We start from the raw sequence: 24,116 nt of genomic DNA on the forward strand, positions 1-24,116 counted from the left end.
AGGGGGCTTGGTTTGTCCCCAGATTAAGAAAACAACTTTCTCCCCAGAGCAGACATGCTTAGAGTCCTTTGCTTCCTAGTGACCCTGGAGAGGCCAGGTCTATGCCGCGCCCCTTACCCCAGTCCCTTCCTGCCCAGCTTGTCTTTGCTCCCCTGCCTCTCCTTGGCTCTCTGTTCTTGGCATAGGCACCTGACTCTCCAGGCCTGAATCAGTTCCCAAGCACCACCCCTTGGTACCATCTCAGTTCCTCCCTTTTGGGGTTAATTCGGTCTTGATGAGTGTTGGGTGTGTGCAGGTGGGGAAGCGGGAACCATCTGAGCAGGAATGCCTGGAACGTGGGAGTGCACAGTTCCCCGGAACTGCTCACCTCCCCAGAGCCTCCTGCCAGCCCAGCCACAGCACATTCTAGGTCCCACTTGCTATTCCGGGTCCTACCGGCATCTGGAACCAGGGATGGGCTCACTGGCTCCTGGGCTTCGGGTCTTATAGAGGCTGACTTGGGTGTGGTAGAGCCCCCAATCTGGTCTTCTACATAGTGACTCTGAACATAGCTAGAATGTCAAGAGTTAAACACAAAGCACGCGCTAGGTGCTGAAAGCCTGCCCAGTCTTTTCATGTGTCATAATTTTCATTTATTAAAATCTGAGGATCTGAGAAGGGTAGCACTATAGAGTTACTGGGGCTGGGCTCTTTCTCTTTCTTTTTTTTATTACATTTTATTTATTTGTTTGTGTGTGTGTATGTGTGTGTGTGTTGTTGGAGAAGAGTGGGCATGCGTGTGGGCGTGAGTATGTCTGGTGGGAGTCTGAAGGTGGGAGGACAACCTTAGCTGCCATTGCTCAGCTGCCTTCTACCAGTTATTTGAAACAGGCTCATTCATAGCCTGGGACTTTACGAAGTGATCCAGGCTAGCCGGCCAGCACGCTTCCAGGAACCCACTGTCTCCATCACTGGGACTACAGATGCTTCACAGCACACGTCTTCCAGGGGTTGAACTCAAGTACTGACACTTGTAAGACAAACATTTTCCTGACTGAGCCATCTCCTCAACTCTCTTTGGCGGTTGGTTTTATTTGTGTGTATGTGTGTTGTTTTTGTTCTTGTTTTTGAGACAGGGTCTCATTATGGCTTTCAGCTGACGAGCCTCCTGCCTCAGCCTCCCTATGGCTAGTCTACAGGGTGCACTGTCACACACTACTTTTCAATGGCCCTCAGTCCAGGCCTTGAAGGTGTTTAGGGCTCATCAGCATCGCTGCACTGAGCAGGTACATTAAGGAACATCAGCCACTCCTATACCTCCCACACTTATGCCTCCTACAGTCCCACAGTCCTACAGTCCCACACTTATAACTCCTACAGTCCTACAGTCAGTCCTATACTCCAACAGTCCCACAGTCCTACAGTCTTACAGCCAGTCCTACACTTACACCTCCTACAGTCCTACAGTCCCACAGTCCTAAGTCAGTTCTACACTTACACCTCCCATAGTCCTACACCTCCTACAGCCACACAGTCATACAGTCCCATAGTCCTACAGTCCCACAGTCCTACAATCCTACAGTCCCGCAATTCTACAGTCCTACAGTCTCACACTCCTACAGTCCTACAGTCCCACACTCCTACAGTCTCACACTCCTACAGTCTCACACTCCTACACTCCCACACTCCTACAGTCCCACACTCCTACAGTCTCACACTCCTACAGTCCTACAGTCCCACACTCCTACACTTCTACACCTTTTTCCAGAGGAAGTTATCTGAGGCTCAGAAAACTTTAGAAACCTGTCCAAGGTCACACAGCTAAGAAACTGTAGTATCAGGATCTGATTCTAAGTAGCTGGGCTCCAAAACAACTTCCCCAATCCAAGGGGAACATCAATACTAAACCACATCCACCATATCCCAGACAAAGTGACAAGAGACACCAGGGACCAAAGGGTAAGGTGTTCGCTATCAGAAGTGACACAGTAATTGACATCTTGTTGGCATCTTTGTCAGGACAATTAATCCCAGGTAACAGGCAAGGTAACAATCAGTGGTGGTAAACTGAGGCTGAGTCATTCTTTCAGATGTGACCACAAGGGACTCCCCACCTGTCCCTCTAAACAGGACTTTCAAGTGCCAGGAACCAGCTTCACAGGAACCTGGGACACACACCCCACCCAGTGATGAAACAGGCTCCCTCTCTGACCCTCGGGCCGACTGCCAAGATGGGTGTCATTGGCTTCCATGGAGGTGGAAGGCTGAGCTTCAGAGCCGGCTGGTGTGGTGGGGGCCTCAGTGATTCACCTGACATATCTGCATGTCTCTTCCCAAGGGGGCCAGTGGAATTGCTTTGTGGTGGTTTTTAATGCAGTTATTATTATTCCTAATTTTATTTGAGACAGTCTTCCTATTTACCTAGACTAGTCAGTAAGACTAGTCAGCAAATGTCTACACTAAGAACTGCAGTAGCCCAGCAGGTACTCCGCAGATATTCAATAACAGCTCAATACATTTTACTCCTGCTCCCCGACTCCTTCCATCTCCCTTCCCCTGTCACAGGCCCTGGAGACTGGACTTTGACCATAAGCCCCTGGAGATAGGAGCTGTAGACAGGCCATAAAATGCCTGGTTCATTTAATGCCTATATCCGGAGCCCCAAACTTATGCAAGCCCTTGAATTAAGGGTTACAGATGGGCCCACCCTAAAGATGAGTAAATCTTTATTGTCCTAAACTTTATAGGTTAATAGGAGGGCTAAGAAAACACCCCAGTGATTATAATTTGGATGATTACCTAGCCTCATTAGTCCCATTCAGATCTCATAATCCAACTTGTTTTTGTTTTGTTTGTTTGCAGAAACAGGATCTTACTTTGCAGAGCAGGCTGGTATTGTACTTGCAATCCTCCTGTTTCAGCCTCCTGAGTACTAGGATTACAGGTACTCTTATGATCTATATTAATTGTGGAAAATATAGCTCAATCCAATAAAAATGAGTAAAGAACAAAGAAATAAAAAGGTGAAGCACTGTAAACAGCAACACAGAGTGGATCCAAACACATTGGTTATTACAATAGATGTAAATGACTTAAATTCACTAATTAAGGGACTGGGGATCTAGTTCAAGTTAACAGAGTGCTTGCCTAGCACGCACAAAAACATGGATTCAATCCTCAGCACCTCATAACTCAGGCATGATGGCTCATTCTTTCAATCTCAGTATTTGGGAAAAGGAAGAAAAGGATCAGGAGTCCACGGTGATCCTTAGTTACATGACAAGTTAAAGACCAGCTTGGGCTACATGAGACCCTGTCTGTTCAAGACAGATGGTTATCCTTCCCAGGCTGGCTGGCCTGGAACTCACAGAAATTCACCTGTCTCTACCTCTCAAGTATTGGGATTAAAGGTGTACACCACTGCTGGTGGTAGCGCACGCTTTTAATTCCAGCACTCGGGAGGCAGAGGCAGGCGGATCTCTGTGCATTCCACGCCAGCCTGGTCTACACAGTGAGTTTCAGGACAGCCAGGACTACACAGAGAAACCTTGTCTCAAAAACAAAACAAAAGGTGTGCACCACCAGGCCTGACTTGTAAGACAGTTTAAGACATACCTGAAACTAAGTAATAAAAGAAAGACAAGCATAAAGGAACGGAAGGTGACATTCCAGGAAGCAGCCACTGAGAGGGGAAGTATGATCTACACAGTATGATCTAAAGCCAGGACAGAGTATGACATCAGCATCACTACTGTGGTTACTCCTGATTACACAGCCCAAGAACAGAGGGAACTTCTCAGGAAGGGTCAGACTTCATTAGTCTGAGATAAGATATATCCTGGTAGACTTCCTCAGGGTGTTTTGAAACACAGCCAGGGCTGAGAACAAGGAACTAATGGACAGCAACTGTTAAAGCTGAGTAACATGGAGGAGAGAAAATTCCAGTTTCCACCGGAAGAAAATCTTGAGAGAAAGCCACATGCAGGGGGTGTTTAATAAATGCCAGATTGATTAGCCAATTGACTGATACTTTCCCTACTAGAAACTTCTGTAGTAATTATGCAATAAATTCCCCCACACCCAGTTATTAATCCTGGGGAAGTAAATCCTACACTGAGTGGGTTGCCGGGGTGGTAATTCCTGCTCTATTTTTAAGGCCTGAACTGTTTCTGCCCAGGGAATGCCACCCACCTGCTGGCCTCTGGGCGTCTGGTTCTCATTACAGACAGAGGTCAAGTTGCTTTGGGTCATGAAGCCGGTCTTGAAGAGTCCTATGGTATTTATTATCTGGCTCAAGATAACCAAGGTGCCTCTGGGCATTAGGATGTTACTCTGAGGGGTAAATCATCAGGACTCAGTTGAGCTAGCAGAATAGTACCAAAAGGCAGTGGTCACCCCACGTCTGCCACCAGAACTAAGTGGGTGTCCTTTCTTTAAAAAGAAATAGTCATTTATGTTACTTTTCTAGACCCCCATCTCAGGAATATATACATTTATTTTTTATTTTTATATACTTATTATTTTATGGGTGTTTGTCTGCCTGTAATCTATACACCACAGTGTGCCTGGTGCGTGAGGTGGTTAGAAAAGGACTCTGGACGCCCTGGGCCTGGAGTTGCATAAGGTTATGAATCACCGTGTGGTATTAAGATCTGAACCCAGGTCTTCTGTAAGAGCAACACATGTTCTTAATTGCTGAGCCATCTCTCTAGCCTCCCCGTTTATATTTTTAATACATCTGTTTGTCTACATCCAAACGTAAGTTACCAACAAAATTGCTTTGCGTTTTTTTCTTTTTAATTGTTGTTGTTAGTTGCTTTTGTTTTGTTTTGAAATAAGGTTTTACTATGTGACCCAGACTGTCCCTGAAGTCACCATCTTCCTGCCTCGGCCTCCCCAGAACTGGGATTCTAGGCCTGCACTGTTTGTGCGGTTTAAAAAAACCTACTCACCTTTCACCCACTTGCTTTGCCTGCTCAGGACGACCCCACGAGGAGACAATGCGCCTTGTGGAAGCCCCTCTGAAGCTGTCTTTATCAGTCCATCTCCTGCTGGTCCTTGGCTCTGCTTAGATGCCCCCCTCCGATGTGTTGGTACCCAGTGCTCTTCATGGTGACCTCTTGTTTCCTCTGCCTTCTCCCTAGCCAGAGACTGGGTGGGGGTGGGCCACACTGCTTGACCTCTAGGTATTCCCTTTCCCAGAGAGAACTCCGCCCTCATCTACTTACCTTCTCCATCCCCTAGCCTCTGATTTGATGGCTGCGCCCCTCTCTCACTCCTGGTCCCGTGGGTTACCACACAAACCCAAATGACCCTGAGATAACACTGACTTGGTGAGACAATGGGCTGGGAGGATGACTGTATCCCAGTAGAGAGGCTGGGGGGTGGCGCTCCCCTGGGAACCAAAGTAAATCAGGGAGAAGACGCCACAGAGAAGGGGAGGGTGCACGTTAGGCGGGGGGCACAGCCTTGGCAAAGGCCTTATGGTTGGCTAGGAGCAGCTGGAGACGGGACAGGCACTGCACTCACGCTGTGCAGGGTGGCACGGGTTAGAGCAGGAATGCCAAAGGGCATCTGCAGCCATCCAAGGGCCCTAGTGGGTTCTCTGAGTTCTGGAGGCCGCAGGAGTGAGGAGCCATTTAAGGGAGAATCGGGTAGTAGGAGGCTCCTCCGGTTTTGGAGGCTGGGACTACAAAAGCAGAAAGAACAAAGCCCGGAGGCTAGTTTCCTTTTCTGCTGCCTGGACAGGCTGAGGCAGGCAGGAGGGCACAGACAGTGCCAGAGAAGTCCCACATTGCCTACAGGGGATTGCCGTACCCTGGGAGTGCCTGATCCCCATCCCCTCAGCTTTGGGTGTTAACTAACACTTAGGGTGTTGACTGAACTGTGTTTCCCCAACTCCTCCCCTCTTCCTTGCAAGGTTGGAAGATTGGTCGCTGACAATGCCTGCTCACCATCTTCATTAGCAGTGCTGCCCAGGGGCTGAGCCCAGCTCTGTCCAAGATCTGCCAACATCACCTGCAGAGAGAGGCCGGACCAGGATGTGGAGGCTCCCAAGGGCAATCCCAGCACAAGGGAGCTAGGCAGGAAAACTGCCGTGAGTTCAAAACTAATCTGGGCCACATAGTTAACTGGGGTCAGCCTGGGCTACAGAATGAGTTTGAAGCCAGCCTGGGATATATAGTGAGTTCAAGGTTACAGTGGGCTACATAGTAAGTGGAGACCCTGCTTAAATCACCTTCTCCAATGCCATCCCTAAGAACAACGGGGAGGGCAAAGTAAGTAGCAGTCTGCAAAACTGGAGAAAACATCCTGCCATCTGGCTTGAGAGTCCCTGGACTGGGCTTCCGCCAGCCTCAGGTATGGGGGTGGGATTCCTCCTCAGGCCCCAGCGTAGGCCACTTGTGAGTCCAGGATGGTAACATTCAGTTTCATTGTTCACCTCTGCGAAGTGGGACCCAGTCCCTCTGTGGGCATGCAGTCAGAATGACATATGACCGTATCCCAGCCATGAGGCCCTGGTCAGGTGCAAGGGAGTCATGGGCAGCTGACTCTGTCCAAGACACCCAGGTACCTGGTGGGCGGCACACTTAGCTGACAGGCCCTCCCCTGAATCATTCTCCTTCCGGCTGTCATTCATCAGCAGGTACACGCATGGCCTTGAGTCTGCTGCCTGGCAGGTTTCTAGGCACAGGTTCCCGAAACTCAGCAGTCTGTGATGTCTGCTTGCCCTGAGACTGTCCCATAGCTAGGCCTATCACACAGTCGATTTGCTGGTCCGCTCAGAAGCTGGTCCGAGTGGTGTCTGTATCATCACTCTCATCATTCAGAGATGTGATTCCTCAAGGTCACACAGCTCAGGAAAGGCCCAGCTGACTGGGGCTTGAACTCACGCCTAGTGGACATCGAACACTGCTCTTTGTCACCAAGATGGTCAGGGTGCCCTCAAGACATGCTTCTTGCCCGTCCCCTCTCTACACACAGGATCCTCCCACGTGGCCACAGTCATTAGTGCTGGTATTTTGGACTGCCAACATGATAAGATCTAGACTCATTTTGAAAACAAACTTCATGAGTTCCATCTCTTTCTGCACACTGAGGGCGCAGGGGGACCAGCTGCCTCACACGCCTGCCACCAGTACTTCCCCACTGTGACAGACTGTATCCTAGAACAGTGAGCTAAGGTAAACCCTCCCCTCCTTAAGCTGCTTTCGTCCCAGCAATGAGTAACAAACACAGCCTTCTTGAAAGACTCAACAGGGCCAGGAGGTGCTGTCAGTCTCTGGGAGAGGGTATGAGGGTCAGGCGGGGTGGGAGGGGCACACGATTGGGGGTGGACGTGTGAGATCAGTTCTATTTAATTTTTTAGACAAAATCTATGTTGACCAGGCTGGCCTGGAACTCACAGAGACTGCTCATTGTGGATTCAGCCTGACCCCAAAGCCAGATGATCTTAACTGCTCCACTCAGACATCTTTCCCAGGAAGCCCTCCGCCTCCCCCACGACCTGGATGCACTTCAACCTGACAACCTCACTTACACAATTCCAGAATACTGAGTGGGTGAATTGCAGACCTGGTCTGGCCAAAACGATGCTCTGTCCTCCTGGCCCCATCAATCCTACAGTCACAAGGTCATACCTGTGTTTAAGCTTAACCTCATCTTATCTCCCACTGTGACGCCAGCAACTGAGTGCAGGGAGTTGTCTAGGTATCCCTGAGCTTTGCTCCACCCCCTGGGAATAGCACGGTTTGTTCCTGGGTAGAGGGCAGGCACATCCCCTGCATTCATACATTTGTTTTCAGACAGGGTCCCCTGCAGCTTAGGCTGCCTTCAATCCCTCTACAGAGATGACCTTGAACTTCTGACCCTCCTGCCTTCACGTCCCAAGTGCTCAGATGACAGGCATTAAGCTTGTTTTTGTACAGGTCTGAGACTCAAACTCAGGGCTTCATGCACGGTAGACAAGCATTCTACCAACTGATCTACAGCCCCGGCCACAAAGACCCTGCCTTTGTACCATCATCACCATCATCACCATCACCATCATCACCATCATCACCATCACCATCATCACCATCATCACCATCATCATCATCATTACCTTATGCTGACACTCCCTATGGCTCTCACCCTTTACTCCGGGTTATTTCATTTAATCTTTAGCCAATACTCACAAGGAGACACTCTGCTATCCCCATCCCAGGCGAGAAGGTAGCTCAGAAAGGTCAAGAATCCCCACTAAGCTGTCCAGTCTGGAGAAAGGGAGCACGTGCCCTCCAGTACCTCCCTGTTAGTCTAGCTGCTGTCCTTGGTGACCTGCACCACCAAACCTGACCCTGTCATTAGATCAGGTGTGAACACCAACTTCTACACCTGTCATTAGGAACCAGGGCGACAGGAGCAGCGGGGTTGACACCCTGCCTAGCACCCCTCAACCCCTGCCGGCTGCTAAAAGGCAGACAAACAGGGAGAGTGCCTCTCTGTCCCCTGACAAGGACTTGTGCTGGCCAAGTCCTTTGATGCCTGGGTGTAAAGTTCCTCAGGGCTGCTGTGTCCCCTGAGCTTGGGAAAACGCTAACAACTCTTGCTTTGGTACTTCTGATATGCTGGGAATTTTTTTCCTCCAGCCCTCCACAGGTGAAATGCCGATCATCCCATACTTTGCAGGCAGGGAAACTGAGGCTCAGAGCTTCCCACCAGCATGAGACCAGGATGAGCAGCAAGCCTTCTGTTCCCTGGACCCGAATTCCTTCCCCCAGGACTACACTCTCCCTGCAACAGCGACAGAGAAGCCACAGAGAACGGAGTGAGGGAAAACTTAGTGGGTGTTCCCCATGGCTAGCATCTAAAGTTTAGAACAACAAGGGGACACACACCATCACCACCACGCCATCATCATTGTGCCTGCTACAGGGCTGGCTGGACACCAGCCACTGCTACAGAAATTCTTGTAGTCCCAGTTATGGGGATACTGAGGCAGGAGGATGGAGTTCAAGGCCAGGCTGGGCTTCACAGGGGTTTTCAGGTAAACCCGAACTACACAGCAAGTGCCTGTCTCAAAAAAAAAAATTAAAAAAAAAAAGAAGAAAGGGCTGGAGAGATGGCTCAGTGGTTAAGAGCACTGCCTGCTCTTCCAAAGGTCCTGAGTTCAATTCCCAGCAATCACATGGTGACTCACAACCATCTGTAATGGGGTCTGGTGCCCTTCTGGCCTGCAGACATACACACAGAATATTGTATACATAATAAATAAATATTTAAAAAAAAAGAAGAAAGAGAGGGGGAGGGAGAGAGGGAGGAAGGGAGAATGGAAGAAAGGAAGAAAGAAAGAAAAAGAAATTGAGTAGGTATAAGGTGGGCCTACCACAGTTTTGTCAGGAACTAGCCCTCCAGCGAGGGTGGGGAACAAACAGAGGGCATTTTGAGTTGGGAGACCATGAAGAGGGTGACTGGTCCCTACTCAGGGCTCGGTGACCACAAGGCCATGCGAGCCCAAAGGAGGCTTCACCCTGTCCTGGAGCAAGAGACCTCTGGGCTGAGACCCATGCCAAATCTGCTAGCCAAGGACAAAGTGGGTTGCCTTGGCCAGCAGGAGGGCAGGACTCCGGTACTTAACCTCAGTGCCCCCAGAGTCCCCGCAGCTGGAGAAGATGGAGCTCTTCCTTCCTCCCTTCCCTGATCTCTTGGCTTTGCTGTTGGTCCAAGCCCAGGCCTTCCGGGCTGGAGGGCTGGGAGTGTGGGGTGGGACCTGGCCCAGCTCCTGGCATGTGTGACTCTTCTGTTGAGGACCATAGGGGCCTGACCCTTGTGGGACTGACACGGAGTGTCTGATTGTGCAATACTCAAGAGAGGAGCACAAGGACTGGATGGGACTCCAGCTGGGACTGACAGCCAGCTGGATCAGACACAGAGGAACAGTACGAAGGGCCTTGCCCAGTCTCCGGGGTTGTGAAAGACAGGGTTGATGAGGGGAGGGTAGAAGAGGGGAGGGGACCTCCGAACAAAGGAAGAAATGACTGAGCTTCAACAGCCCTGTCCGTGGGACAACGGGGCAGCAGAGCTTTTGAAAGCACAAGACCTTGAAGGCCACACTTCAGGCTGCGGTGCCCAGGGCACCTGTCTCATAAGTAGTCTGGATTGAACAGCAGAGACAGCCAATGGGGAAGCTCGGGGCCCAGAGTGGAATCTCTTGCCTCCATCTGGAGTTTGGGGAGGGGGGCGGAACTGCTCTTGGGCCAGTGGAGTAGGAATCTCTCAGCCAGGTGAGCTGTGACATCTGTCTCTTCTCATCTGTCTGAAGTTCTTTGGGGGAGGACCACCCCCCACTTCCCTTAGGGAGGTTTCAAGGCAGAGGCACGAGTTCCACCCCCTCCCTCAATCTAAGCAACTCCACCAGTCTCCCCTAAACCGGTTATTAAGCGAATGAATACATTAGGCTTATCAAAACCGACGTGGGCTGCTTCTCCATCCAGACGCATCAAGACATGTCATTCGCTTCTCGGGCGGCCCTGGGAACCCAGGGATAGCAGACGCGGCCAGTTTCGGGGCTAGGGGGTGGAGAAGCGCCGGGAGCCACACCCCTCAGAAATCGTGCTGTGAGAAAGAGGCCCGTCCCCACCCAGCCGGGCTGAGCGGGGACTCCCGAGAGCCTGGGAGTAACTAAATCTGGACTCCCGCGGCCCCTGCACCCACCGCGGCCTTTGAGTGCTCCAGCGCATGTAGGCAGATGCAGCAGCGGAGAATTAGGACAGGTGAGCCACCCTTGGAGCCACCGTCTCTCGCAGTCCAACTCCAGCCGCACCTGCTCGGTCTACAAGTCCCTCGGGGGAGCACCCTACACCCAGCTTATTTTTCTAGAGTTCCAGGGTGGCCACACAAAGCTTCACAACCGAGATTCCAGGCTCAGGGCAACTCTACAGCTTGGGGTACAGTCAGTGCTCTGTACTCCCTCCCTACTCAAGCACCCCCTATCTAGACCCCCAAGTAGCGCATCCTGGGACTCTAATAGACTTCCTTGTGTTTCCTTCACCGGTCCCATCCCGCCAGAGCAGAACTTCCCAGCTCCAGAGGGACCTCCGCCTGGCGTTTCCACGCATCTCCAACTCCTGGCTCAGCTCTGAGTCTCCCGCATCCCAGCCCAGGGTGCCCCCTCACCTCCGGGTTTGCACCGTTGGGCTGTATTTGCCTTTGTTTTTCTTCCTGAAGAGCGAGTGCATGGTGGCGCTTGGGACGGAGGGACCTGGGACGCGGCGACAGGCCCGGCGCGCACCGAAAGCGGGCGGCGGGCTCAGGTGAAAGGCAGCGGCGGTGGCGGCGGCGCGCGGAGCCCCTAGTGAAGAGGGCCGCGACTCTGGGTCACTACTGGGACAGGGCGGGGCGATCGACCGCCACTCGTTTGCCAGCCGCTCCCCAGGAAGGTGGCGCTTACCTTGCAGGCGGGGCTTCAGGCTCGCTCCCTAGGTCCCTGCCGGACACCGCCCCCGCCGCCTGGTACAGCAGAGGCTGCGCAGCCGATAGCCAGAACCGGGACTCCCAGTCCACCTGCGCCGGCACACGAGGCCGCGCCCATCAGGCACGTCGGGCCTGGCGCGCCCCCTGGCTGAAGGGCTTACCTGGGCTTACCAAGACACCATGACACTCCTTTTTTTGATGACTCCCCAGCTGGAACCTCAGACAGATGTGGGAGACTGAAGGTGTTTGGGGTCCCTGCGCCCTGTATGGTCAACAAATCACATTCAAGATGGGGGCAACGTGACTGGTGAGGGCTAAAGCTACCACCTACGGCATGGTACTGAATTCAGATTCTCTGGACACCTATGGCCAGTAAAGATTTCTCTGTGCCAGGTTTTACTTATTGCCCTCTGTCTCAGTTTCTCCCTTTGTCAAAGGATGATAACGACCCACATCCGTAAAGGCTGTAAGGAATTTCTGAAGCTAAGTCACAAAAGAGCTCTGCACACAGTGCCAGCCCAAACAAGCACGAAGCTTGGCTACTACTGTCACCCAGGCCAGCTGGGGAGGACATAAAAATCCCTTGAAACTTTCATAACCCCGGGCCCTGGTATGATAGAGACTTCATGGTGGGTCATAAAAGCTGCTTAGTTCTGGCTGAGCATAGCAACGTTGCCCAATCCTGCCAGCATGTCCTGGGGTGAGACAGGATTGGGGACAGAAGGCTGGTGGAAACACGGAGCTTTCTCCCATTCCGAGCTGGACCCGCATCCCACGAGCGCACAGCCCGCAGCAAGGGACGCATCTCTGTGTTGACTGATGGAAAACTGAGCCTGGGTAGGAGTGAGAGTGGAAGAGACACCGGAGAGTGCTCAGTGCCACCCTGGGGCGGGGAGTAGGGGGGTGGGGGTAGAGAGTGGCGTGGGAGCTCATCTGGGAAGATGCACTCCGGAGAGACTTCACAGACAGCCAAAGGGCTTCGAGTTCAAGTCGGTGGAAAGGGCCTTGATCATGGCAGCAAGAGACTTGGATTCAAGTTCAGCTGTCAGTCTCCAGTCTCAGATCTACGGCTTTAAAATAAGGAGGTTGGTGCTGGGGTGGGGGAGGGGAGTCTGGCTCAGCAGCCAAGAGAACACACTGCCCATGCAGAGGAGCCCTGTTAGTTCCCAGAACCCAGGTTTGGTGGCCCCAGCACCGCAGATCTGCTGTCTTCTCTTGGGCTCCACAGGTATCTGCTGTCACCTGCACACATTATGCACACACCCACGCGTGCACCCACTCATACACGTAATTTTAAAAACAGAGTTTTTGAACTCTAGAGGTTGAGGCAAGGAGTGCAGAGAGCTGGTGGGTGGGAATACCTGTACAATATGCTTTTGTATACATGGAAAACTTCTGGAAGGACCCATGAGAAATTGTTAGCCTTGAGTCCCCCGATAGTGAACAAGTCTTCAGTGGGGAAGGATGGGAGGCAGCCAGGACAGACCAGTGTTTGAATCTTTACTTGGTCTCTTTTCAGCTGTGGGGAACAATGAGCAAGACCCTTTTGCCTCTCTGGGCCTCAGTTTTCTCCATCTGTGAAGTGGGTCAAAGCAGAGTGACTGTCATGGGATGAGACCCTTCATAGTGAGTCCCTAACTCAGCCTGTTTGTGATTAGAGAACTCAACAAAACCAGGGACAAAATCAGCTCCTTGGATGCCAGGTACAGAGCTCTGAATAAAACTCCAGATTTCCCCAAACACTCAACAATTCCTGGGTGGATGAGTGGGTGGATGTGAAGTGGTTTGGGGAAGGCGGTGCACAGGGAGCACCAGGCTCGTAAGCCTGGAGCACCACAGAGTAACGACAACAACACTGATAGCATCTTACTCAGGGTCTCATCTCTGATGATCAATTCTCCTGAATGCTCCCTGTGAAGTGAAGCCCCCGGGACTCCCTGCTCAGGAGGGACCTGGTATCCTGGCCTTTTCTCTTGGGAAGGGAAGCCATACTGAGAGTCACAGTGCCTGACTGGTCTGTGGCCCCATCTGTCAGCTGCATGTGCCCCAAATCTGGACATCCCTCTCTCTACCCACCACAGTTTCCACTCCCAAGCTCAGGGCAACTGGGCCTGGTGCCCACTGACTCAGCTGGGCCCAGTCCAGAAGTGTTGGAGGGAATTAACAGATTAAGGGAGGAATTCCACTTGGCCCTCACCCACCTTCTCGCTCCATGTTCTAAAACAGCCTGCCCAAGGCTGGTGCAGCTGTGTGTATATGCATGGGTGTGTGTGCACGTGTGTATACACATATCCCACGCACATCTCTGGGCAGGCAGGATGGGGTGGGGGATCTGGCCTCACTCGTACATCCTCTGGGGGCCAGATGGGGTTAGTTCAGCATTGCCAAGCTGCCTCCTGCCAAGTGAGTCATCCCCTCTGCTGTGGCGGGGGCGGGGAGGCCAGCACCGGGGCTGGGTGGATACTTGTTCCAGGATGGTCAAACCTCATGGAGGAGGCACCTGCCGGGCCAGCCAGTGCTCAGCAACCAGTGACCCTTGGCCTCTCACACCTGTCCCTTTCCAAAGCTGGAAGGAGGGACTTCTTTGTTGCAAGGGTTACCCACGCCCTCTTTGTGCTTAGCATTTCCCCAGAAGTTGGAGAGGAATGCACACTCGGCACTCACTTTGAACCAGTTTGAAACAGGAAGAGCAGCATTCTCTCAGCGGGGTAGCAGAGGGTCATGCTCACAGGACCAGGATGAAGCCTTGTCCTCCCAGGGTGGAGGCCCAGGTCCCTCTCCCATCTCCTACCTGGCTCTGCCTTCACCTGGGGAACACTTATGATAGAGATTCCAGCCAGGCATAGGCCTGTCACTTCAGCAGAGGCTGAGGCAGGTCCATTAAAAGTTCAAGGCCCACCTTGGCTCCAGAATGAGTTCAAGGCTATCCTGAGTGACTTAGCAGGACCCTGTCTCCAAACACAGACTAAAAAGAGCTGGTGGTGGGCGGAGTTCCATGGTCTACTCTTTGCCTGGCATGCGGGAGGCCCCACGTCCAATTTCAGGTTTCTCTCCCTAAGATTATAACTGAATGGGTCTTTAGAGAACCCAAGAAACTGCATCTTATCAGCACCACGCTCTACCCAGTGAGATAACCAGCCAGAGGAGCACTGCTCTGGGACACAGAAGCAAGCAGTTAGGGGACTATCTGAAAAACACAGTTCAAAGCCAGCCTGGGTTTGAACCCTGGCTATGTGATCACAACAGTGGCTTAACCACTCTTTACCTCCTATGTAGGGAGCAGTCCGTGCAAAGGGATGCTTGTGTTCAGAGCCCTAGGTATTGAGGTCTCTCTTCTCCCCGCACTCCCAGAGGGCAGGAGGGGGCTGGCCTAGCTTTGCCCTGTATTGTGTAACATATTTACTTTTCTTGCAGGACAATTCTTCGAATGGAAAGTCAAGCTGGCCCTTCAGCTCACATGGGCTGACTCATACCTAACCCCGAGCTGTTCCCCCCTCCCTGGAGCTCCCCATAGTTTCCCCTTGGCCAGAGAGGAAGCTGAGCTCTGGAAGCAGGCACAGAAGAGGGTCCAGGGTGACTCATTGAGCCTTCTTGCTCCTGAGTCACCCCTAGAGTATTCACCTCAGGCTCTCACCCTCTGGGGCCCCTGTCAGCCTTTTCCTGCCTGATGGATAGCCCTGCCCAGCAGTCACTCCTGGAAGACAGGTTCCCATGATTCTCTGCTACCCTCCCTAGACTCAGGTATGCACCTGTACAGTTGTGTATGTTGCCAAAATATGGAGACAACTCCCACTATGGTTGAATGGTGATTGCTCTGAACCCTAGGGCCCTGGCCTTCTCCCTACATGGCCTAGTCACAAAGGGACGACTCTGAAGATCAGAAATCTCACTCCAGGACCATCCCTGGTTCTCTTTCACTCACCATGAGGGTTTCTTTGCAAGGAGGTCACCCTGCAAAGGTGGCTCTAGGTGGGGCTGAACAAGCTCTGCCAGGCGCAGCATCCCTGCAGGACAGGCTGCCTTGCCTCCTGTCCACGCCCAGCTGCTTCTTCCTGCCTGCTGCCTGCTCCTCCCCTTCTGAGCCCTGCTAGGCTCACGCATACCAGACCAGTGCAGCCGCATTCTTGGGCCAGTGTCTAGGGTGTGAATGACCCTGGGTCTGGTCAGGTCAGAAGGTCAGGGCCTTGTTCCCTCCAATGCCCAGAATACCAAGTGATAGTCAGGCTACAAGGCACAGACCTAGAAATTAAACCAGATACAGTAATGAAGCCCATCTGGGCTCAAAAGCCAGGTTAGCCCTGCTCCCAGATGTGTGAGCTCGGGTGGGGGGATGATTTGCCCTCTGCTAAATGAGAAGAATTTGGGAACTGAACTGTAGAGTCTGTTCTTTCATCTCCTTGTGGTGTGACCCTGAGCAAGTATCTTCAATTCTCTGAATCCCAGTTTTCACACCTGCAAAATGGGAGCATCCGGATACCAACTCCATAAACTCAGTGAAGAGGCAAGACAATATCAGGTAATGAAAAGTACATTCTCACAGCGGCGTTCTGATGCGCCTTGACTCAAGCGCCCGGCTGCCAACTCTGACAGAAACGATGGAGGAGCTACTTCCGCTCCATGCCTTTCAGCTGTAGCTGATGATCATGACATGCCTCTCAAGGCATCTCCTGGAGGCTCAGGACCATGTGCAGGACCAGCCGCCTCATCCCCACTGCTGCCATAGACAAAGACTATGTTCAGTCTTCTCACTGTGAATGAATGTGGTCCCAGGGAAAATCCCCAGAGCTCCAGCCAAGAGTTAGAGAAGAGGTCACGTAGAGCTGAGGATGACCTTGGATTTCCAATCCTCCTGCCTCCACCTCCTAAGTACTGGAATTACAAGAGTACCTGGTTTGTGTGGTGCTAGGGATGGCAGCCAGGGGTTTGCGCATGCTAGGTAATTACTCGGTCAGCTGCACCACATCCCCAGCCCATCACATCACCCAATATTTATTGAGCAGATATTATTTGACAAGTCAAGTTCCGGCTCCTCGGTATGTGATATCAGGGTGGAGCCCTCAGAGGGCTTTGCTGTGGAGAAGCAGGGAGAGGATAGAGATGGGGTAAGTTCAAGGTCCCCAAAGAGCAGCCCAGCACATGAAAGAGCGATGTGTACAAAGATGCTACTGGCGGGAGGGGACTGGGAACACTGTGGGGAAAGTGGCCAGATTTAAGGCTGAGGGTGTTGGGAAGAGAAGACCCTCACTTATAGGTACAAGGTCCTCCTGAATTACTTGCCAAAGAAAGAGGTGGACCCATGGCCCCTTGTGCTTCCTTCGTGGGCAATGATCCATTTACATAGCACCTCTGTCCATCCAGACCAGGGGTTACAAGATCCATCCTGTGTGAGGAGCCCTTCCCACTGGGAAGATGGTGGAATGGGAAAGCAGGCAGCCACATTGTCCCTTTCCTCACTGTGTCCATGCATTTGTCTATCTGTGTGTTTGGGTGCATGTGTATGCACGGGTGCCCCGCACACACGTGAGCATGTGGAGTCAACCTTGGGTAGGTGTTCCTCGGCACTATCTACATTGGTTGCTTTCTGTTTGTTGTTGTTGTTGGTTTGTTTGTTTTGTTTTGCTTTTCGAGACAGGGTTTCTCTGTGTAGCCCTGGCTGTGCTGGAACTCACTCTGTAGACTAGGCTAGCATCGAATCAAACTTGGATATCAACCTGCCTCTGGGATTAAAGCCATGTGCCACCTCCACCTGGCTCAATATATTTTTTAAATGGGGCTGGTAGAGCTCATTGTAGTTTCATTGCTGGGAGATAGAGACAGGCAGATCCCTGGCAGTTCTTTGGTTACCTAGCCTGACCAAGTCAGCAAGGCCCAGGTCAGAGTGAGAGACCCTATCACAAAAAACAAAAAGCAACGGGCAATAAATATATTAATAAAAATAAAAGCTCCAACAAATAAATAAAAATAAAATAAATATATTGTACTTATTTTTAGTTTATGTAAATGACTATTTGGTTGTGTGTGTTTATGTGCACCACATGTGTGCCTGGTGCAAGAGAGGGCATTAGATCTCTGGACAGGAGTCACAACCAGCTTTGAGTTGCCTCATGGGTACTGGGAAATGAACCTGGGTCCTCTGCAAGAGCGGCAAATGTTCTTGGCTGCTAAGCCAAGTCCAGCTCCAGTCCCAACTTTTACGTAGGTGCTGTAAATCAGGTCCTCACCTATGGCAGACACTGAGCCCTTTCCCCAGCCGCTCCCTGCCCTAGAAAAAGAAAAGAAAGAAAGAAAAAGCTCAAGCGCCAACCAGTTAAGGAGCTCGGATAAGTGAGCGACCTCTGCAACTGGAAGGTGTGCAGGTGGCTGGCGCGTGGGAGGTGTGACGTCACGAGGAAGAAGGCCTGTGATGCAGTGGGAGCGGATGCGCCTAGAACAACCTCTCTCCTTCCTGCTACCATCTACCCATTAGGTCTACTTTGACTTTTGTCCCCTCTCTGCTGAGCTCAAACATTCCAGCCTGGGACCCGGTGCCAAGCGCCCATTGGCTGCTCTCGCAGCCAGTCTTGGATCAGATTCAGGGCTTAATCCCAGGTCTGGGCCAAGAGCCCAGACTGATGAATCAATCCCAGCTCTGGACAGAGTTCCCTCCCCTCTGCCCAGGGCCCCCGCCCCGTCCTTGCTTGCGGGCTGGTCATTGGGATCCTCATCAAAGGGCCCGGCCCTGCTGCGCGTGGGAGGAGCCCTATCCAGGAGCTTCCCCAGCCTGAGGATGCTGGGACAAATCTGGAGCTGCCAGCCGCTCCCTGCTGGGATTTTTCTTTCCATTTCTGAGGTTTGAGCACGAGATTGCATGAATGCAAGCGTCTTTCTGAGCTACATGCCCAACCTTTTAAAAATTTTATTTATAGCTAGGCTCATGCCTTTAATTCCAGCCCTTGGGAGGCAGGAGCAGGTGAATCTCTGTGAGTTCAAGGCCACCTGGTCTATGTAGTAAGTTCCAGAATAACCTGAGCCACCTGTCTCAAAAAAACCAAAAACAAAGTAATAAATAAATTTATTTATTTATGTTTTCAGATAGGGTCTTACTAAGTTGTCCAGCCTGGCTGTGAACTTACTCTGTAGTTCATACTGGCCTTGAACTTTTACCCTCCTGCTTCAACCTCTAGAGTAGCTGCCATTACAAGTGTGTGCCACCAGGTCTAACTGGGGGCCTGACAGTTTGGCCGTTTGTTTTGCTTGTGTGGAAGTGTCAAAGGCTTCTTTCTATTCCTGTCAGCTTGGCCAGCTGTGTGTTGGGAGCTGTCATAATGAACAGCTCTAGGGCCAGTCGGTTGGTGGAGCTGGGCTGTGGCCCTTCAGGCTGAGGACAGATGACCCTGGAGTCTGCTCTGTGGATATGGCACTCTGACCTGACAAGCCTGTGGAGAGACTCGCACAGGGTGGTGAGGACCCCTCTGACCGGACCCTGTCACAGGCTCCTGTCTGCCCTGTGTGAGTGACCCTGTGCAGAAATGGGATTCTCCTTCCTCTGGCGGCAGGTTCTCTCAGCTTCCCCTTCATCCACGAAAATCATCTTTGGGACCCTTGTCACCTGCGGCATTTACCTGAGCTTCAGATCCAAGGCCTCACCCCTCACCTACTCGGTTCTCATTCCCAGCACTGTGGGAGACTCTGTGTGCTCCCAGCCCCCCCCCCCTTCCTCCTTCACACCCCTCCTCCTCCTCCCTCCTCCACAGCCCTCCTTCCCCCTCACTGGTTCACTGGTCTATTCTAAGCCCAGCAGCCAGAGGCTGAACGAGGAAGATCTGTGTGGCTAGTCTTCTCCTCACTCTCCTGGGAACACACTCCTGCTACAGGGCCTTTGCACCTCTGTAGTCTCTGTCTGCTCTCCCCGCCCCCCCCACTCAGGTCTACACTCACCCTGCTTTTTACTGCCCCTATCAAGTGCTCAGAGAAGTCTGCTGTGCTGCAGAACTGGCTCCTGTCTCTCTCTGAACAAACAGTTGTGCCGTTTGCTTCCCGGCAACTACCATGCCCAACACCTGCCTGGCTTTCCCTCCACCTGGCTTTCCCTCCACCTGGCTCTCCCTCCACCTGGCTTTCCCTCCACCTGGCTCTCCCTCCACCTGGCTTTCCCTCCACCTGGCTTTCCCTCCACCTGGCTCTCCCTCCACCTGGCTTTCCCTCCCCACCTGGCTTTCCCTCCACCTGGCTCTCCCTCCACCTGGCTCTCTCTCACTGAACCAGTGTTGCATCTTTGCCCAGTAACTGGGAACACAGAGACTCAAATCAGTGCCCAGATCCCTCCCCTCCTCAGCTGATCTTGAGAGACAGTCTCCCTCACTTCCTATAGAGCTCAGGGTGTGGTAAGGAGGGGCAGGGAAGTAGCAGTATCCTCTCCCCTACCAAGCCCTCTCTATAGGTTCCATGCTTCACTGTAGGATCATGGAGCATGTGGCCCCAGGGTAAGCAGAGCCTTGTTTTGTGTTTTAGGGTGCAGTGACAGGTACCCAGCTTTCCCTTGGCCTTAGCATGGCCACACTATTTAGGGCTCTATTTGTTGGCTCTCTTCCCTCAGGAAGTCCCTCTCTGCACATGGCCTGGTGCCCCAGTGAGGCCAGAAACCATCTCCCTTCGGAGCCTGGCTGACACTCACCTCTAGCCCGGTGGGGCTCATTTCAGCTCCAGGATTGTGAGATGGGAATTTGTGTTGGGTTTCAAGCCACACGTTTATGCCTGTGACAGTAATCCAGGAGCTAGCATGGAGGTTTGCTGTGGGATAATCCTTCTGTTCACTCTGAGGATGTGTTGCTTTCATTGTTAATAAGAAGCTGACTGGCCGATAGTTAGGCAGGATTTTCGGGACAAAGAGAATGGTGGGAAGAAGGGCAGAGTCTGCGGAGATACCAGGAGACTCAGAGTGAACAGGGTGGGAAGTATGGACATGAGTCTTGGGGCAGCACATAGATTAATAGAAGTGGGACAATCAAAGTTGTAAGAGCTAGCCAGCCGGGCGGTGGTGGCGCACGCCTTTAATCTCAGCACTCGGGAGGCAGAGGCAGGTGGATCTCTGTGAGTTCGAGGCCAGCCTGGTCTACAAGAGCTAGTTCCAGGACAGGAAAAAAAAAAAATGGAGAAACCCTGTCTCGAAAAATCAAAAAAAAAAAAAAAAGTTGTAAGAGCTAGCTAAAAACGAGCTGTTACCAATCATTTATAATTAATATTATTAGGTCTCTGCATGGTTATTTGGGAAGCGGCTGGCTGGACAGCCTGCAGAGGCTCCTTTCCTAGCCTGCAGGGGTCCTGTGCCAGGACCACCAAGACCTCTGGAGGCAAGCAGAGAAAAGGACCTTGGTGAAGGCAGGGAATAAGGACCAAGGAGGGCTTTTTTTCCGGGCCTTGATTCCCATCACAGAGGGTATCATTCCATCCTTGATACCCTCTAAATACAATCATCCAAAAGGTAGAGAGTGACCACCCAGGGCCCAATAGGTGACACCTCTCAGACTTCCAAATGACACCCTGTCTCTGCCCTATTTGAGATGTTTTCAAAACCCAGGAGCCAGGCATGGTGGTGCACACCTCTTGCTCGAGGTTCAGGAGGCTGAGGCAGAGGAGTGTAAAGTGGAGACTAGCTTGGGCTATGTGGTAAGTCTTGATAAAGAACAACAGAAAACAAAGAGTTGTGGTTCATGCCTGAGACCCCAGCACACAAGAGGTTGACGCAGCTAGGTTTGAGGCCAGCCTGGATGATCTAGTGAGTCAGCAGGAGGTTGATTGGGCTGCATCCTGGGCTACAGAGTAAGACTCTGCCTCAAAATCCTCCAATCAACCAAACAAGAAACAACCACGAGATTCGGAGGGAGTGTGCCCAGGTTCAGAACCCACAAAGACTCCTGGAGTGCTGTGGCCTGTCTGGCCGGCTGTTTGTCCGGATTATCTTCCCATTGCTCACACACTTCTTATCCACCTGTGACGGCCACACCGTCAGCCCAGATGCTTGTCCGCAGATGACTGAAATGTGCCCTGTCCACGGAGGAGTGTGACTCAGTCACAGAAAGGAAGGAAGGGTGGGGACACTGCCGCTGCCCAGCAGCCTGCAGAGAGGAGGCCCTTAGGATCTGTCCCCGACTCTGGATAAAACAAACAAAATTCTTGACCAAAGCTGTGCTAGTTCACACTTATAATCTCAGCTCTCAGGGGGCTGAGTTGAGAGGATGATAAGATAGGAGCATGGTAAGTTCAAGGCCAGCCTTGGCTGTGTAACAAGACTGTCAAAAAAAAAAAAAAGCCATAATTGCTATAGTGATGGCTCAGCATTTAAGCTTGCTTGCTGCTCTTACAGAGGACCAGAGTTCAATTCCCAGCACCATGTTGGGTGGCTTACTACTGCCTCTAATTCCAGCTCCAGGGGATCCAATGTCTCTGGCTCTGCCAGTGTCCATCCTCCTGTTCACATACCATACATGGATGCCCACACACACACAGAATTTAAAATAAAAATAAAATTTAAAGTGAAATAAAATGAAAGAGGAAACAGTATGGCCACACCTCTGTGAGCAGAGAGCCCGAATTCACTAGGGTGGATCTGTGAAAGCCTGCTGAGCCACCCCTGTGTGCCCCCTCACTCCAAACTGAGGATCCTCCACTGTTTAAAGTCTTCTCACCTTTCTGTGACCTTTGGCTCACAGGTGACTCTGGGTGGAGTCCAGAAGCCTTTATGGAAATGAAAAGATTTGGGACAGGCTGGGGATCGGAGTGGACAGGCAGTGCAGGCCCCTGGGTCAGCCCCTGGGTCAGCCCCTCTAGACCACGCTCCTGCCCATCAAGGCTGCAAAGGTACCAGGAACTCTGTGTGGCATTGTTAGAACCTGAGCAACTGTGTTCAGGAGCCCTGACTGTGACCTGGGTGGCCCTAGACGGCCCCCAACCAGGAGGCCCTGGGCTGTGTGCTGAGAATTGGAGAAAGAACACAATTTTGCCAGGGGGTGGTGGCACACACCTTTAATTCCAGCGCTCAGGAGGCAGAGGCAGGGGATCTCTGTGAGTTTGAAGCCAGCCTGGTCTACAGAGAGAGTTCCAGGACGGCCAGGGCTATACAGAGAAAACCTGTCTCAAAAAACAAAAACAAAAACAAACAAACAAAACAACAAAAAAGAATACAACCTAGAATCCTAGATTCTAGGCTGTCGGGGGCAGATGAGAAAGCTTTCAGAAGCAGCAGCTGGTCAGGCTGAGACAGAGACTGCTTCATGGGTGTAGCTTTCTGGGAAAGGCGGTGTTGTGAAGCCCCTCCCAGGACTGTCAGGTTGGTTACACAGCCTTGTGAATGCACTGAGGTCTGCTGGACTGCACAGTAAGATGCTTACAATAGACACGCTCATGCTATATGTATTTTATTTAACTGTGTGTATGTGTGCGCATGCGTGTGCCTGAGGATGTAGATGCTTGTGTGTGCAAACGTATGTGGAAGTTAGGTGTCTTCCTCCTTTCTTTTGTTTTGATTTGAGACAAGGGTGTTTTATGTCAACCTGACACAAGTGGAGTCATTAGAGAGAAGGGAGCCTCAAATGAGAAAAATGCCTCCCTAAGATCTGGCTGTGGGCAAGCCTGTAGAGCATTTTCTTAGTGAGTGATTGATGGGGGAGGGCCCAGCCCATTGTGAGTGGTGCTATCCCTAGGATGGTTCTATAAGCAGAGTGAGCCAGACACTGACGGCCTATGCCTTTAATCCCAGCACTTGGGAGGCAGAGGTAGGTGGATCTCTATGAGTTCGAGGCCAACCTGGAAGGAACCTGGAACCTGGTCTACAAGAACTAGTTCCAGGACAGCTAGGGCTGTTACACAGAGAAACCCTGTCTCAAAAACAAAAACAAAAAAAAAAAAAAAAAAAAAAGAAAGAACGAAAGCAAGAAAGCAGGCTGGGCAAGCCATGATGAACAAGCAGTATCCCTGTGTGAGTTCCTGTCCTGACTTCCTTTGATGATGAACAGTGATGGAAGTGTAAGTCAAATAAAACCTTTCCTCTTCAAGTTACTTTTGGTCATGGTGTTTCATTACGGCAATAGTAACCCTAACAAAGACACAGGATTTCTCTGTGTAGCCCTGGCTATTCTGGAATTCACTCTGTAGCTCAGGCTGGCCTCACACTCAGAGATCCACTTGCCTCTCCGCCTTACATTTTGAGGTGGGGCCTCTCACTTGAATCCAAAGCTCACTAATTCTGTTAGTGAGCATGCTCCATGGATCTCCATCTTCTGCACACATGCTGAGGTTGCAGGTGGGCTGCCACACCTACCTGGAATTCATGTGTGGGCTAAGTCGTCCCCTCCCACTGCTCACACGTTCTTAGCAAGCGCTGTTATCCACTGAGCCATCTCCCTACACCCAAGTTACTGGTTTATTGTTTATATTTATTATGACTTATTTTTTGGTTTATTTACTTGTTCCTGGTCATGTGAGTGTATGCCACATGTGCGGGTACCTTGGAAGTCAGAAAAGGACATTGGGGACCCTAATGCTGGAGTTAAAGGCAGGCATGAGCCACCCAGTGTAGGTGCTGAGAACTGAATTTGGGTCCTCTTAACCATGGAGTCATTTCTCCTCATCTCTCCAGCCCCTACTTATTTATTTTTTGAGCCGGTGTCTCATGTAGTCCATGTAGTCTCAAAGCAGCGAGGATGACC

The 24,116-nt window shown here is 51.6% G+C and overlaps 1 protein-coding gene and 1 long non-coding RNA gene across 2 annotated transcripts in view; one reads left to right on the top strand and one right to left on the bottom strand.

Moving 5' to 3' along the window:
* Positions 1-11,375, bottom strand: part of Ppl (periplakin) — a 51,458-nt gene extending 40,083 nt beyond the window's left edge. Inside the window, exon 1 of the mRNA XM_050162868.1 lies at positions 11,137-11,375. Coding sequence (XP_050018825.1) covers positions 11,137-11,198 — 62 coding nt within the window. The 5' untranslated portion in view covers positions 11,199-11,375. The remainder of the gene's footprint in view (positions 1-11,136) is intronic.
* A 796-nt stretch (positions 11,376-12,171) lies between these two features.
* On the top strand, positions 12,172-15,677 carry LOC126497525 (uncharacterized). The gene is made up of 3 exons (XR_007590638.1): positions 12,172-12,270; positions 12,953-13,136; positions 14,848-15,677. It is a non-coding gene; the product is annotated as an uncharacterized lncRNA (long non-coding RNA).
* The last annotated feature ends 8,439 nt before the right edge of the window (positions 15,678-24,116 follow it).

Source organism: Alexandromys fortis, unplaced genomic scaffold (assembly GCF_014885135.2).
Source record: "Alexandromys fortis isolate MF-2015 unplaced genomic scaffold, M_Fortis_MF-2015_v1.1 scaffold_29, whole genome shotgun sequence".
In the NCBI taxonomy this organism is placed as follows: domain Eukaryota; kingdom Metazoa; phylum Chordata; class Mammalia; order Rodentia; family Cricetidae; genus Alexandromys; species Alexandromys fortis.